At 39.6% G+C, this 15,751-nt stretch overlaps 1 protein-coding gene across 3 annotated transcripts; it reads right to left on the bottom strand.

Moving 5' to 3' along the window:
- Positions 1-526: 526 nt before the first annotated feature.
- LRATD1 (LRAT domain containing 1) lies at positions 527-4,901 on the bottom strand. 3 transcript variants are annotated; one of them, XM_030447697.1, is made up of 3 exons: positions 4,361-4,450; positions 3,424-4,207; positions 527-557 (listed from the first exon to the last, which is right to left on the bottom strand). In XM_030447697.1, exons 2-3 carry the CDS (start codon positions 4,168-4,170, stop codon positions 537-539), a joined length of 768 nt encoding a protein of 255 aa, XP_030303557.1. In that variant the 5' UTR covers positions 4,171-4,207; positions 4,361-4,450; the 3' UTR covers positions 527-536. The 3 variants fall into 3 exon arrangements, with proteins under 3 accessions (XP_030303557.1, XP_030303555.1, XP_030303556.1); XM_030447695.1 differs by lacking the exons at positions 527-557; positions 4,361-4,450 and adding an exon at positions 4,794-4,901 and having other exon boundaries at positions 2,995-4,207; XM_030447696.1 differs by lacking the exon at positions 527-557 and having other exon boundaries at positions 3,099-4,207.
- Positions 4,902-15,751: the final 10,850 nt, after the last annotated feature.

Here is a 15,751-nt window from a genome sequence, read left to right as displayed (position 1 = left end):
ATTTACCCTAGGTAGCTAGACTGAAAAATGCAAGCAGATTGCACAGATATAATATAATTTGTCAATACCTTCACTGCTGGAATTGGAAATCTTAACTCAGGCAGGTCACTGATCCTGAAAGATGAGTATAATCAATTACATTTTTTTACCTGTCAGTCATCCATATCACTGCCTTCCTCATAGCTGACTGCTCCCCCACCTTCCTTTTCTTGTTTCAAGGCATTGAACAACTTCTTACATGCACTTTTCATTTGGTCTTTTCACTATTTCTCTACTGCCATCTCAGATTAACATTGCTGTTTCAGAACAAGTCTGTTTTCCTTCAGTATTTCTATGGCATCACCTGTTTCTACAGTCTCCTATCTCAGAAAGGTGCCCTATCTTGTTTCTGAAATGCCATCTTAAATCTCACTTCTTCTCAAGGTCCACAAATTTTAACCACCTTCTAAACAATAAATTAGGATCTAAAGCTCACTGAAGTCAGTGAGAGGCATTCCATTACCTTCAATGGGCTATGAATCAGGACCAGATTGCTGTCAGTAACTCAGGACTGAAATCTAAAAAAAAACCAAAAAGGATCTGCATGGGTGTCTTTGTTGTAAATAAGACTTACTTAAACACAGTCATAGCAATATTATATCCTAGGTTAATACCATTTGTGAATACTTCCAATAACTTCTCCTCAGACCATAATTTTGCTCTACCTGTACAAATTTGGGCTGATGCCAAAAACTTTTGACAGAGCTTAAAGCAAGCATGGACTAGTTCTTATACCTTCCTATATATACTAAAAGGTACCATTCTACATCCAGCTAGCCAAAACAAGGAAAATTACTGTGTTCATGAACCAGGTAAGTAAATCATTATCAAAAAAACCCCAGAGTTAAAAATGGATGTTTGATAGAGCAACAAAGCATCTGAAAAGCACAGTGAAAAGTTTTCAACCAGTGTGTTTTAAAGTCTCATATGAAAGAACATGCAATGCCATTCTTGCACAGATCCTCTCTCTACTCCTGTATTCACCTAAGAGCAATTTTTAAACAAGGCATTCCAGAAATCAATAATAATAATAATGTGATCCCACTTTATTCTTCCTGTCTTCATCAATGTTGTTACTTAGTCTTCAATTCTCTGTGCCCATTCCTACTTCAGTTCTCTAACACATATCATTTTTATAAGGAGAAATTAAACTACTCTTGCCCACCCATCTTCATCCTACCACTTAATTTTTAAGTGCCTTGATGTAAAGCCAGTGCCTTTCTGCAATCCCACAGGGCATTCACCACGATAGAGGGAAAACAGACCTAGTAAACATTTTGGGAGATCTAACAAAGTATAAATATTAGGATACAAAAATATTATGTAGAGGAAGCTGTTCATGTTTTGAAAAGAGCTATCATCAGACAGCAACTATTACCAATGTAAAGCTAAAATATTACACATTTATTTAAACGTATGTTGTGATTTGGGGCTTTTTCAGCAGTAGTTTGACAGTATTTCACATTTTTCAAATATTTACCCTATATTGTACTAACCAAGGTTCTTTAGGGAAGGAGATAAAAATTACACTATTACCATAGAACTTTGGCAAGTGTATCAGCAAACACAAAGCCAGTTTGACGACCTTCACTGAGGGGGTACTGTTTGGGTTTGTTTTTTTATTTCTTTTTTGGTTTTACTTTTCTAAAAAATATATTTATGCTGGAACTTATTATAATGAAGTACACTCCACCCTCACAGCTTTAGCTATGGGAGGAAGATACATTGGAGAAATGAAATTGCTATTGCAACAAGGTTGCTTATGACATTGTTTAATACAAAAAGGAGCCAGGACACATTACATTGATAGGGAGTGGAGTGTATAGTATATACAGAAGAGGGGTATTCTATTTGGTCATCTGATGTTGATATGAGAAGAGGGGACAAAAACAAATGCATTTTCTTTCCAGAACTGGAACATGCAATGACAAATTGCTTATTACAAGTTGTATGCAGCTCAGATTAAAAAATAAAAATAAAAAAAAAGACAGCTTTATAAGTGCCCCAGTCTGATAACTTATTTAAACTTTAATATATATTTTATACTCTGCTTCTTTCACTTCAGAAGTTAAGAATTAAGCAATGAGTGTTTATGATCTGAAATACAGACAATGCATTGCTCACACCACATTAGAAGGCATCTTAAATGCAGCTGGGGATTTCTAAACTTAGACTGAACAAGATTGTTTAATTTGAAATGCAAGATGAACTTTGCCACATTACATCTATTTTCCTTAAGTGGAATTGTAAATATGCAGTAATTTGCTGTTTCAAAGAGGCAACATGCAGAATTCAAACTTATTTGTTTCTTGCAGGGTTGTGTTGACCTGTGCATGAAGAGGTACTGAAGCAGTGGTGCAGTGAGAATCACTACAGCGATACAAATTCACAGCTCAAGCATGAGATCCTAGAGGCTGGATCTCTGAGGAGCAACACTGAGTATACTGTTCTACAAAATACACCACTTCCTTTAACCTATGGATTTAGTTTCAGGAAAACAGCTGCTCACCAAGTTTTTTCCAAGAGAAAAAATTTTAAAAAGGCAGAGAGGTTGGAAAGAAGTGAAAAGAGCTTATGCATTGTTATGACAATAGGCAGAGTGCTGCAAACAGAAAGAAAAGATGACAAATATTTTAAATGGAACAGATTTCAACCAGAGATAAGAAAGCATTTTTCCTGCTAATATCTTGCCTGAGTTGGCTGGGACAAAATTTGGGTGTCAGCTACAGGCTGAAGCAACAGTATTTAGAAACAAAACAGGCATTTACCCCCCCCTTCCACTCCCTGTCAACCCTCCCTTCTCCTCACAGCTAGCAAAGTATGATTGATGCTTCTGGTTGGCCACAAGGCAAATATTATCTAGAAACTCATTTAGCTAGATCCAAATGCATGGCCCCAGATGTTTAAAACCTATCATGGATTAAAGCCATGAAATAATTTTTTGTTTTTAAATTTCAATTTGAAATTTTATTGGCATGTTGCTAGAATGGTCAACATCAATCAATAGGAGAGACTTTGTCCGCTTACTCTGAAAACAGCCTTCCTGCACCTCCCCCCTAGTTTCTTTCTTTCTCTCTCGCTCTTTCAGCATTAACACTATTAAAAGCCAAACAAAATACTGGCTATGGGTGTAAAGAATGCTGGTTTTTGGAATGTTGCCATGGATCCTGCTTCCAGTCTCATCCCACAGAAAGAGGGTGCAGCCTCCTGTCTCTGTGGCAGGCTGGTCTCCCCGGGCAGGGCAGAAGGAAGATAGCCATGCACCCCTGCTACTGCCTATTCTTTCCCATCCACTATAGCCAGGTCTTTGATCACCCTCAGTTTGCCACTGGCATCGATCCTGCGCTTCTCTCGTATTAGATCCTCCAGGCTGTGGAACCTCACCGTGTGCACCTTGTTCTCCGCCAAGTGGATCTTGAGATAGTATTGCTGCTGGTGCTGGGTGTCGGCAGCAGCCTGCAGCTCCCCCCCGGCTTTGAACTCCCTTTTCCCGAACCGGCACCAGGCGGCGAAGCTCTCCGAGTTAGTCCAGCAGATCTCGTCGCTTTTTAAGCCCAGGTGCCCGCAGGCGTTTTGCACCACCAGCTCAGCCACCAGCGGGCGAAAGCGGTACCAACTATTCACCACCCGGCCCACGTTGCCCGCGGCCGCGTCGTACAAGCTGTCCTGCCGGATTTGCCCCTGGTGCAGATGGATGATCTGCCCGCTGCCCACGTACACTGCCCAGTGCGGCGGCGGATGCTCCGATGACCCCAGGTAGAGCAGCTCCAGCAGGTCCCCCGGCTTGCAGAGGGCAGGCAGGGCTGACACCGAGTAGACGCTGAGGTCCCCAGCCTGGGGGCCGCTGCTGACCTTGGAGAAGATGCATTCCTGGCCGCGGAAAGCGGAGAACTGGGTCTCGTTCAGCACCAGCTGGTGGTGGAGGTGGTGGGTGGGCGTCTCCTGGTCAGGGCTGCCGGAGCCCTTCACACCGTACTTGTCTGGCTGGCCTCGCTCGTCCAGGTCCTCTTCCTCATCCGAAAAGAAGTAAGCCACCCCGACGCGCAGCTCGTCTTTCTCGATCCCCGAGGGGTCCCCGGTCGGCAGCTCGCTGTAATTCAGGTGGGTGATGCGATCCAGTTGATTTCCCATCAATGACAGGGCGAGGCGAGGGCAGGAATCGCCGGGTCTGATGGAAGGGTGGGGTGAGCAGGGATCGAGAGAACAAGAGAAGGGAAATGCAAACGGAGGAAATAAAGAAAAGAAGAAAAAAAAAAAAATCAAGGCACATACGAAAGACTTAAGCAATTCCGCCCTAAGCCCCTATCCCTCCCACACGTACGGGTGAAACTCCTAGCGCGGATCTTTCCTCCTGCCCTCAGGGTGCAGGGCAGGGTAGAGCCCCGTCTCCCCGGGTCGCGCCCTGCGGGGCTTCCCGAGCTCCGCGGTTCTGGAGCGCCAGGCTCCCACACCGCCTGGCAGTTCTGCGCGGCCGGACGGAGTTGCCCCAAGAGCCTCCTTTCCTGGCTCGGCAAGTGGAGAGGCCCCCGGTAAGGGCTAGCACGGAGGGTCCCGAGCCCTTCCCTCCGCTTGCGCGCAGCTGAACCGGGCATGCGGGAAAGAGGCGAGAGGAGCGCACGGCCTCGGAGCTGACACCCCTGCCCTCCTGCCAGATCCCAGCACCCCGGCCGGGATCCCGCCGGGACCAGGCAAAGAGCAGGCGGCCAGTATCCCCCCACCCGAGAGGTCCCTTTGCCCTCCTCCCGCCTCCGTACCCGTGGTCGACCAGCGCCAGAACCCCCCCAAACTCCTTTAAAGTCGTCCAGTCCCCATGGGCGCCGCAGAGGAGGTGAGCTCCAGCCTCCCCGCTGCGCGCCCCGCTCCGCTCTAGCTGCCTGGCCCCGCCGGCGAGCCTAAGTACCGGCGGCGCCGTTCCCGAGCCCGCCCCGGAACCGCTCATTGGCCGCCACGCGATGCGCTCCCCGCCGCCGGCGGTAGCGGCGGCACAGCCCGGCCCGGCCCACGCGGGTACAGTGTTGCCGCTACCGACCTCCGCCCCGCCGGCTCCGGTGCTGTGGCACGGCGGCGGCTCGGTGTGCAGAGGCGTTGTGAGGGTAGGGGGATGTATTAGAGAGCGTGCCCACCGCGTTATGCTGCTGCTGAGCGACCCTGCAACTAAAAGAATGAAAAAGGAGAAGAAAAACAAAACAAACAAATTTTCCATTAAAAACAAACAAACAAACAAACAAACAAACCTAAAACTACAAAATGTGTCCAGAGTACTCCCGTCACCTAACTTTAGCAACCTCAGGTTGTGCCGATGAAGTCTGAACTGCTAATCTGTGTTTTCTTGTAGTCAGGAGGGACAAACATTTCCAGAGGGCTGTTCCCCTCGCCTGTTGCATGACCTATTTCAGGAAGGAATGGACTGCCCTGAGGGGGTTCCTGTCTTTTGCTTTCGCCTATGTTGAGATGTTGGATGGTTGACAGTAGGTGCGGTGACGCCCCGTGTTTGTCTTCCCACGTCCAGCTGAAGCAGCGGCTGTGGGCTGTCCTCCGATGTGACTGGGAGATGTGCTATGTCTTGTCTCGAGTGAGAAATGCCACTGCGTGATAGCAGCAGTCCATTCTTCTAAAACATATGAAATCTAAAATCCATCCTCTAGAGTAGTTAATACCAATGTACACTCTTAAACCTAATTTTGCATATTATGGAAATGGAACTCAGAAATTATTATTTCATTTGATCACCATTTCCCTGTGTGGCGGTGTCAGCTATGGGACTGTAACCCACTTCTTCCAAGTTCTCACTCTTGTGCTCTAATCACATGAGCTTCTGAGGAGTGAGAATTTAAATATTTTAAGACACATCATGAAAAATTCTAATGACATTCTTTAGTTCATATGTGAACCATATTAAAGCACCATTTTTTATCTAGAAGTAAATTTACTACTTTTTTCACAATGGAAATAGTTTTGTCTCCTAGACATAAGAATTTCTACTTTCAGTGATTGTGGACAATATGTCTCTTCACTGTTGGCCTTTTTCCAGCCTTCAGGTTTAATCATCTGAGAAGAATAACACCATTGCTGTGTTCTCATGATAGAAATACATCCTTAATTAAGTGTAGTGAATTTCAGTTTCATGGGTTATAAGTTGTTCATATAAGTTCATATGTGTCAAATACCAGGCTTCTTAAATAAATGTGTTTATTTTGAATAACCCTTTTTCCATTCAAATATTTATGATTTTTTCTAGGACAGTATTGGATTTTTTTCTGATTATTTTTTTAATATATAAAAAACCATCACATAATAAGTGGAAGAAAAGAGTGTGTTTAGTGATACGATGCTCAAAGCCTGACATGAGTTATTTTTCACTTTTCCAGTTATACTGATCTGTGGATGGTTACAAACTTCTCATCTCTCAAACCCAGGGGCTACAGCCTGAGACTCACAGGAATTAAGCTGATTTACAGCAGTTAAGGATGTAGCATTCAGGGTCTGTAGAATTAGAAAGAGAATTTGAAAACAAAATATATTAAAAAAAATTTATTCCATTCTAATATATGCCTTTAAAAGTTTCACAGGACTAAACAAACAGATGAAGGTTATTAATCTCTGTAACTGTGAATGCTTTTCTAATGATTGCCAGGAATTATATGTTCTTTTATGGTATGACCTTCACCAACTGCAACATTATAATTAAATTATGAAAACACTCTAATAGGTTCAGAATTAAGGCTGTAAAGCAGTGTTTAAATATTTTGATATATTTAACAATTGTTAATGTGTTTCATTGTTAAAGATAGTCCAAACTGAAGGCTATTTTCTGTAGGCCTTCATCAACAGTTTCTGTTTTCTAAACACTTTGCATTTTTTCCATTTAAATCTGCATCTTTTTAGGATGCACTCACACAGTTCACACTTCCCACATTTGCCATTCATCAAGGCTACGTGGAGTAATTTTTAGATAGTTCTAAACAAACAAAACAGTATTTCATCTTTTGCATGCAAAAGAGGGGAGAACAGTCTGCTTCAGTAAACTGCAAGTGGAAAAGGGAAGAGTCTGAGCCTAGGAAAAGCTCTGCTCTTCTGACTAGTTCCAATATCTCCAGCCAAATTTTAACCATTTTCTTTGTATGTTCCATGCTTTTGCATGTCTGCTTAATGAGGATGTGCTGTCTCTTGCAGGAGCACTTAAAATCCCTTAGAAAAACACATCTCTTTGTGACCTCTGTTCAACACACCTCCAACACTCATTTAGTTTCATTTCAGTTCTCTCCTCTGCACACTCTGTTTCATCAGTGTTCTATCCCTCAAGGATTTCCTCCCTGAGTTTCTCTTAAATCCCAGTTTTAAATTATGAAAGATGTCAAGAAGTTGCCTTAAAAAAACCCCAAGCAAACCCCCAAACTTTAAAGCATAGTTATATAAAACTGTGATTAAAGAAGAATTACAGAAATTATGTAGATCAACTGCTTGAAATAAACCTCTAAGTTTGAAGGCTTCTGTTGATGTTATAAAACGTTACAGAAGTAGTACACAGTGTCCACAGAAGTGTATTATCATGGAGATAATACCAGAGATGTTTGTTTTGTCTGAGCTATTTTGATTAATATGTTTATCATCACCTTTGGATTTTTTCACTTCTGGATGCTCATGAAAGCTTACTGAGCAAGGCAGAGAGTGCAGGCTCTCTGGCCGAGACATTGGCACTGCAGTGTCACTCTCCTCACAGTCCTATTGACCAGCTTCAGCCTCATTAACCACTGTTATGATCTCTCCTTGCACCAGGACATGGGAATTTTCCGTGTTCCTAACCGCAGACCATTACTACTAACCCTAATGATTTTTTTCTTCATTCTGTTAATGTGTAAAAAGCCTGGTAACATTATCATGTCTGGTTATGTCTTGGTCTACTCTGAGGGAATAGATTTACATTTTTCAATTGCTGTTTTTAACATTTGTATTTTTTTTTTTAATATAACAAAATAGATACCCACTGGCTATTTTTTTTAAACATTACTTTTTAAATGTTCTTATCATCTTGTCTTGAGCTGAGCTTTGTAGCCTTGGACCTGCATTGCTAAAAGTGGAGCTGGAACCTCTGTTGATCTGAATGAGTGGAGAATATTTATGCCAAAAAAATTAGAAAGACATATTTCAATAAACAACCAGAGATAAAAAACTGATGTTAAGGGTGTGAACTTTCCTGCATATCATGGGCTTCCTCTAGATTGTAAAAAACTGTCCATTACAGTTCTGTTAACACTGAATCCCTGCTGCCCAGAAACTCACCTCTGTTTCAGTTTCTGATCTGGTCTGCTTAGGGGCACCTAGACATAAAGGGTACCAGGACAGATCTTCATCTGAGATTCACTGAGGTGATATAATTCATGTGTACTTCTTCTGTGCCTATATCTTCATTACAGTCTCAGTGTACCTAAGGCCTCAGAGTCATAGGTGTCCTTTGAGAAACCTGTGATCTGCATTACAACTCATGTAGATAGTAGAGTTGCTCACTTTTTGCAACCAGCTTTGCATGCATTTTGTCCACATACAAAAGCAAGGTGATAATGCCCACATCTGGGCTATTCTGGGTAGATGTGAGCACTGCCAGCCCTGTAGCAGAAGGCACACTGCATAACTAAGTACCAACTAGTCTGGGAGAGTAGTGAGATTTCGATCCTTGAGCTTTTCTGTCATTTTTATCCTGTGATGGCGAGATATAAAAAATGTGAAAACTCACGCAAGAATATGATTGTAGCCACAGGTTTGCCCTTTGCCTCTTTTTGCTCTTCTCCTGGCTTCTGGTAGCTTCATGATTCTTGCATTCTGAGTAAAATTGGCCAGGGATTGTTCTCTGGCCCTGAAGTATGGTCTAACAGTGTAATAGTTCAGATGAATTCTCAAAATGTCAAAATTGTGTGACCCTATTCAAGTTCTCTATTAGGAATTATTCCTAACCCATTTTAATCTTTAACCTGTATGGAAGAATAGCAGCTGGCCAGTGTCAAAAGTTCTGAGATCGTGCTACCAATTTAATACTGTGAATAACACTGTCTCAGTCCTTGGACCTGTGACCTGGCCCTCTGTAGCAAACTATTTACACTTAACTCAGCTCCTGAAGGAGAGGTGAAGCAGGACCAACTATTTTTTGTCAGATAACACTTGTAAAGACCTTAAAATTATTTTTTGCTTCCTAATCAAGGTGTTCAACCAGAAGGATTTTGTAGTAGAAAAGATTTTGAGAAGAGATGGGAAGAAACTACCATCCTTTTAAAGATGTTTTTCTTTGAAAGACTCTTATGTGGCCAGGATCCCAAATGGGGAAGCTTCATCACTTTTCAGCTGTCAAGGAGCAGAAGGGCAGGGTGCTGGGCAGGGTGTAGGGAGCCAGGGGTGCCCTCACTATCAAGTGCATCCCCCTCCAGTGTTGTGGCAAAGGGAGGAGAGCAGGGGCCAGCTGAGACCCAGCCTGGAGGTCAGGGCAGCCGTGCAAGGACATCCCAACACAGGCAGCCTACCCCAAGCATGGGCCAGGGCTTCAATGCAGCTCCCAAATCAGGGGCTGAAGCCCCATCTGAACCCCCTGAAAGCTCAGGAACTTTGTTTTTCTCTCAAACATCTGATCTGAGGTTCCTCTTATCACAGCTGATCTTGAACACCGGTAGTGAGGGAAAAACTTGCAGATCTTGCTAGTGCACTCAGGGCCCTGACAGTAGCATCAGATTCATTCACTGGAATATGAAAGGAAAAAGAGATGAGGGACTAGATTTTCATTTAGGCATTTGTCTCTCTACACCAGATGGAAACTGAAGGCATAGGTTTGTGCTTTGGTGGGGGCAGTTAATTGGACCTAAATTACCTTCTATGATATGCAAAGAAGCCTTCCTCAGGATTACAATATGCTTTATGAACTTTATAAGAATTAGATGCTGAAGACCATAAATTTAGTTCTATTAGCACTGAAATTTATTTCTTAATCCTTTTATTTCCAGGATTATCTCCTTCTTAGTGTTATTTTGGGCATCCCAAATAGCTCTGCCATGCCACCATTTTGGGCATGCATAGAGGAAAAAAACCAGAAGATCGATATCAACAACACCACCACCTCCATTTAAGCAGGCATCACCACAGTCAAACAGGGTAGATTTGCTTATTCATAGCAGAATATTCCCACTTATGCAGACTATTGTTTGGGTCAGTAACGTAGTCTAAATGTTTATACTATTTACATAAATTTAATTTCACTTTTTATCTCTAAAAACATACCTAGCTTTGTGCCAAGCCTAACAAAATGATTGCAGCCACAGAATCTGTTTTTCAGTGGCTATTTGTTTGAAAGTAAAGCAAATCTGATCTCAAATTTGCTAATGTAATCATGTATTTGTCAAAGTAGATTCAATATATTAAGAGAATTTTTATTCATATTCAGGGTTTAGTTGTTGAAGGGTTGGTTTGTTTTTCTTGGTGGCTTTTGTGTTCTTTGTTTTTTTGTTTTTTTTTTTTCTAGTAATGGCACAGTTTCACATTATATTTAATTGTGAATAAGAGGATTCCAGTTGATAGGGAACTTTAACCCCAGCTACCTACTTCAACTTCTTTTACAGCTGATCTTGTGATGAAGTAGTTACAAGGTGAGTTAAATTTACAACTCTGCTTTAACAAGATGTTGAATGTGTGTCAGATGAAAAACATCTTTTTAAGGGTGTTGGCGCTGAGTATCTGGTACTCTGAAACTGAAATAGTCATGAGTATTGGCCCCTTCAGAATATATGGTTTTGATGTGGCTTTAATAAAGGTGGTTACATTGTTCCTTCTGTAAGAGGAGAATGATAATGTCAGCCTAGTGGGCAAATTCCCATGTAGCTCTAGCTACAAAGAAATCTAAAATAAAAATGACATCATAACTTTTGTACAAGAAAATCTGTCTCCAGAAACTAGTTTATCTTAGGAATATAAGCTAAAAAAGAAAAATAAAAGTATTTGTAACTGTGTTCTAATGCAATTTTATTAGGTGTCACATGGGAAATCAACTTTTTGATGTCTTTCTTCAACTAACATTTTACAACTGTAGGCAGCGCTTTCCTAATCAGTTTTGTAGATTGGAATTGCTTTTAGAAATATGTGACCATAAGGAGTAAAGTAGTGGTTCCAGACAAAAATAACATTTTCAGCATGTAACTCTCCATCAGTGATGTGTTAACTCTATGACTAAATGACCGAATGAGAGATATGTAATAGATAAAATAAATGCACATTGGTTACTTAATTAATATTATTATCTTATTAAGCTGTTTTCCAAGCTCCTGAAAGAGAAAAGGCAAAATGGTTTCTCCACTAGAAGACTTGAAGTTTTCTTAAATTTCCCCTTTAAAATTAGCAAGGATGTCCATTATACAAATTTTTTTATTGAAAAGCTGTTGGCAACCTAAAATTTGCCTGCATGTATTATAACAGGGTTATTTGTTTGGCTCTTGCCTTTTTCATATGTGCTTTGGGATCCTTTATTAAGTCATTGTTCTGTAATTGTATTCTATTATAATTCTCCTCATTTTTAACAATATGTATGATATTCCTGCTGCCTACATCTTCTGTGTTTAAATAAAATGAGCACCCAGTGCTTATTAGGCTAGTTAGTATTTTATAAAAATATTTTTATCAGTGAGTCTTTTAATACCTTAACTCCAAAATGACTTTCTAAATATTATAAGAAATAAGAAATACCTCTTGGCTGAATAGCAAAGAAGAAATTCAATCTGTGTGACAGTTGCTATTCATAAACTGTTCAAGCTTTCCTCTCATAGTTTATGATGTTAGCTGAACCTTTTTGACTGAGTTACAGAACTAGATTCAGTAGGGGAATCATACCTTGATATATATAAATACATTTTGAGACTAGCCTCTCTTTTCCTTTTCCAAATACAGAATCCAGTCCTGGAGACTTAAGTAATTAAAAAATTGTATCAGCTTGAGCGCCAGGTTGGCATCATCCTTTCTATAATAGAGAAGAGGCTATCAACAGATACATGCACACAATTTCCTTTGAAGCCAATGTAATCTCTGTGTGCATTCAAAGAAGGGATACAGCCTTAGATGCTTGGAAGTGACAAATATATACAATTAGAATTCATTTTCTCTGCTAAGGTGAATGAGTATTGAATAAAATCATTGAGACTGCAATGTGATGCTTTTAAAAATATGTTTCTGCTCAACAAATATGAATAGTTCTGCTAGGCAAAAATTAATCTTTTGTGACATTGTTTACAGAAGTATTTTTTTAGTGATATTATATACTAAACTTTAACCAAATACCTTAAGTATAATGCATAAATGAGGTAGACTAAAGCTCATTTTACTTATCTGTGTTGTTCCTTCAGTAATAACGGAAGTAAAAAAACACGGAAAAATTTTTGTTTATCTGTAAGTTTAGAAGATGCAGCATGACTTTAATATATTCAGGATAAGTTGGATATTGTATGACAGTGCTTTACCTTAACTCCTTCCTTTCCCCATAGAAAAAGAAAAAAAAACCCAAAAGATAATTTAATGTGATTTTGGTAAAGAATAGACTTTGCTAAAAAGACAGTTAAAAATAATCTGGTTTGAGGCTTTGCCCTTGTTAAGAAAACAATGCAAGGAAACTCAAACAAAACTTCTAGCTAAGTGATTAGAGTTCTCACCTGAAGGCAAAGAAACCTGGGTTCCTATTTCTCTTCCAATAGTTCAAAGACTATTTAATGTAAAGGTGGAAATAGCTCTGGGATGAAAATGTTCCTACAAAAAATATGTGCTTCATTCAAAGTAGAAAAAATTGGATCCTACCATTCTGATAAGTGGTCTGTGATTTGACAGCTGATTGCAGAATAGGTGGTCAAGTGCATCACTGCTTATTGAAGACCTGTCTTAAAAACACACAAATTTGTGCTGTGTTCATTGCAAAGCACAGCACTGAGCCCAGGGAGGGCTCCCAGGGATTTCGCAGCTCTCGAGCCCCTATGTGTAGGTGCTGTGCTGCTGACAGTCAGGAAACTTCAGGCATGCCTCTAATGAGAAAAGTTAACCTCCTGTAAACTCAAATCTGAAGTGTCTTGTGTTTGAGTGCCTCCAAGTATAGACAGCAGCTGTTGCTTTCCTTATCAGATTACAGTTTTCTACCTAAACATCTCCATTTTCTCCAAATCCTGCTTTAGATGTTATATCTGTCATTGACTCTGCCTCTTAACTTCTGTATTGCTTACCCTCCCCAGTGTAAGTGGGAATATCTGTACTTCTTTTACCCCCCTTTACTTCCTGCATTTCCTGATAGCAGTTATATAGGACAAGTGTTGTCTATTTGGTCACAGTAATTCTCACAAGTCTGTTTCTTTTGGGGACTGTTCAGACCTTTAGTGGGAAACAAATTTCTATTAGAAGAGTTAGGTGTTAATATAGTGAACATAGATGTTTTTACTAGTTTTAAAAAATAAAAATCTGTGGCATTGTGAGCTGGTAATATAGGACATGAAAGATGATAAGAGCTGCAATGTCAGTGCTGGTCTGGGGAGACCGGGTAATGCTGTTAATGAAACAGCATTAAAGTTATGTTAATACATCTCTGCAGGGACATGTAAGTGAAATGCAACAAACATGGGACATGGAGGTACTGTCAAAGAGAAATGAATTTAAATAATATAGCTGCATGCTCATTTCATTTCACTTGCCTGTTCCTTAGACCGTAATTGACATTTCACATACAGTGCTGTAAGAATGATATTATTTTGGATGCCATCAAGATGGGGAGGTAATAATCCATGATATGGATGAAATTCTGGGTGTGAAAATAGAGTGCATACAGGTTCTGTGTTGTGTTTGCAGAGTATGAGAAAATTGCTAATGGTAAAAGGATTTTAAAGATGTATCTTTGAGAGAAGCTTATAGAGTCTGTTGTCCTCTGACTTTTTCACAGGGAAGTATTTTCATCTGAGGATGAGGTGGTAAACCTATGTCTGGGATATGATGAAATTCACAACTATGGAGACCTGATAAGACCAGTGGTTCTTTTAGCTTGGTCAAAAAAAACTTACTTCCGAGTTGTAATGAATTCAAAACTTTACCAGAGAGACAATGAAAAAACAAACAAACAACCAAAAAACTAGCCTATGAAAACATGCAGTTTTCTAGTTAGTGAAACATTTTTTACCTGAAGAGTGGGTTTTTTTAAACATGCAATTCTTTACTTAAAAAAAAAAAACCAACAAAAAACTATTGATAATTACATATGAAGCATAAGTAGCTGGAAAGTGACATTTTCTTTTGACAGATGAGGATATTTTTCCCCCTTAATTAGACTAAATGCTAATGTCAAAAAAAATATTTAGAATCTTTAAAGATGCTGAATATTTTTGGGCTAAAATGTTTTGCTGAATTTAATTTGATCTTGAAAAATATTTTTGATGACTGAGTAATATGTTTCTTGGTACACAGAGTATTTGCCAAAAGAAAAAACAAAAAAGTAAATGTCCTAAGAAACCAGCATGTAAGCTAGGCATACAAATACATTCATACATGCTGTGGACACATGAGATGTTTTTCCAAGACCACAAATAGGTGACCTCAGAGACAAATAAGACACCTATACAGAAGAACTGGGTGCTTTGATAACTTCCCCCCCAAAAAATGCTTATGTCTTAGTATGTGGCTAGTTGAGGATTGCAGAAATAAAAATAAATGAAGCTAATAGAGAGGAAAGAGCCTGCAAAGAACCTAGTCTAATAAATTAAACTGAAAGTGGTGTAACTCACATATGTTCATCTCAGCTTTAACTGGGCTCATGATTCTTAGTGAGACAGTTATTTGACCAACTGTTTTTTTTCCTTTTCCTCTTTTTTTTTTTCCTTTTTTTAAAACTTTTTTTTCACAAACAGCTTATGAAAAAAACCCCAAGCCTATTTTACCCAATATATTGATTGGGCAATATTATTTTGTTGGATAAGTTCTATGAACAGAAATTGTTTCTTATTTTTGTATTAAATTTCTTGATTATTACTTTTTGGTCATGAGCAGAAAATTGTGAAAAATATGGTGTGAAAATATTTTTGGGTACACAATTCAAATTCCTCTCTTAAGTCCTCTATATAAAAGAAATAGTGGAAATTTCCATGGTTCCAGAGTGAAGTCCTATCAGTACAAAGTAGATGGAAAAAAGATAAACCCAAACAAATGTAAAGGACAAAAACTGCTTTTTAAATGAAAATTCTGAACCCTTAAAAAAATAATGCAAGCAGTAATGCAATGCTTGTAATAGCTAATGTTCAAAACTGAATGTATTTTATGGAACAGTCAAATGAAGTAGTTGGTTTCTGTAGAGGCAGAGAAAAAATAAAAAGAAACACTTCCATAGATTCAGTATCTAATCCACCCTCTGCCTCAGCAATATCTCTGAAAGTACTGGTAGCTCACACCACTGTTTTGAAGGTTTTGAGAGTCCATGTCCCAGATCTATTTCAGCACTTCACTATTCTGACCATTATATTACTATTTTCTAATATTCTAATCCTAATTTTAAACTTTGTTGCAATTTAAACCCGTAATTTCTTGTTATGTCTCTTAGGTCATGGAGAATAATTTATGTATCTTCTTCTACTTGCAGCCTTTTATATACTTGAAGAAATTCCCCTTTTGGTCTCCTCTATTTAATTCTTTTATTTTTAGGTTAAAGAATCATAATTCATTCAGGTTTGTCCTT

This window comes from Calypte anna, chromosome 3 (assembly GCF_003957555.1).
Source record: "Calypte anna isolate BGI_N300 chromosome 3, bCalAnn1_v1.p, whole genome shotgun sequence".
Classification (NCBI taxonomy): domain Eukaryota; kingdom Metazoa; phylum Chordata; class Aves; order Apodiformes; family Trochilidae; genus Calypte; species Calypte anna.
Note: the sequence above shows the minus strand (reverse complement) of the source record. Positions and strands in the feature narration are given on the sequence as shown.

Excerpts from the sequence above, each read along its gene's own strand:
- LRATD1 (XM_030447695.1), bottom strand. The coding sequence starts at position 4,170 with ATGGGAAATCAACTGGATCGCATCACCCACCTGAATTACAGCGAGCTG.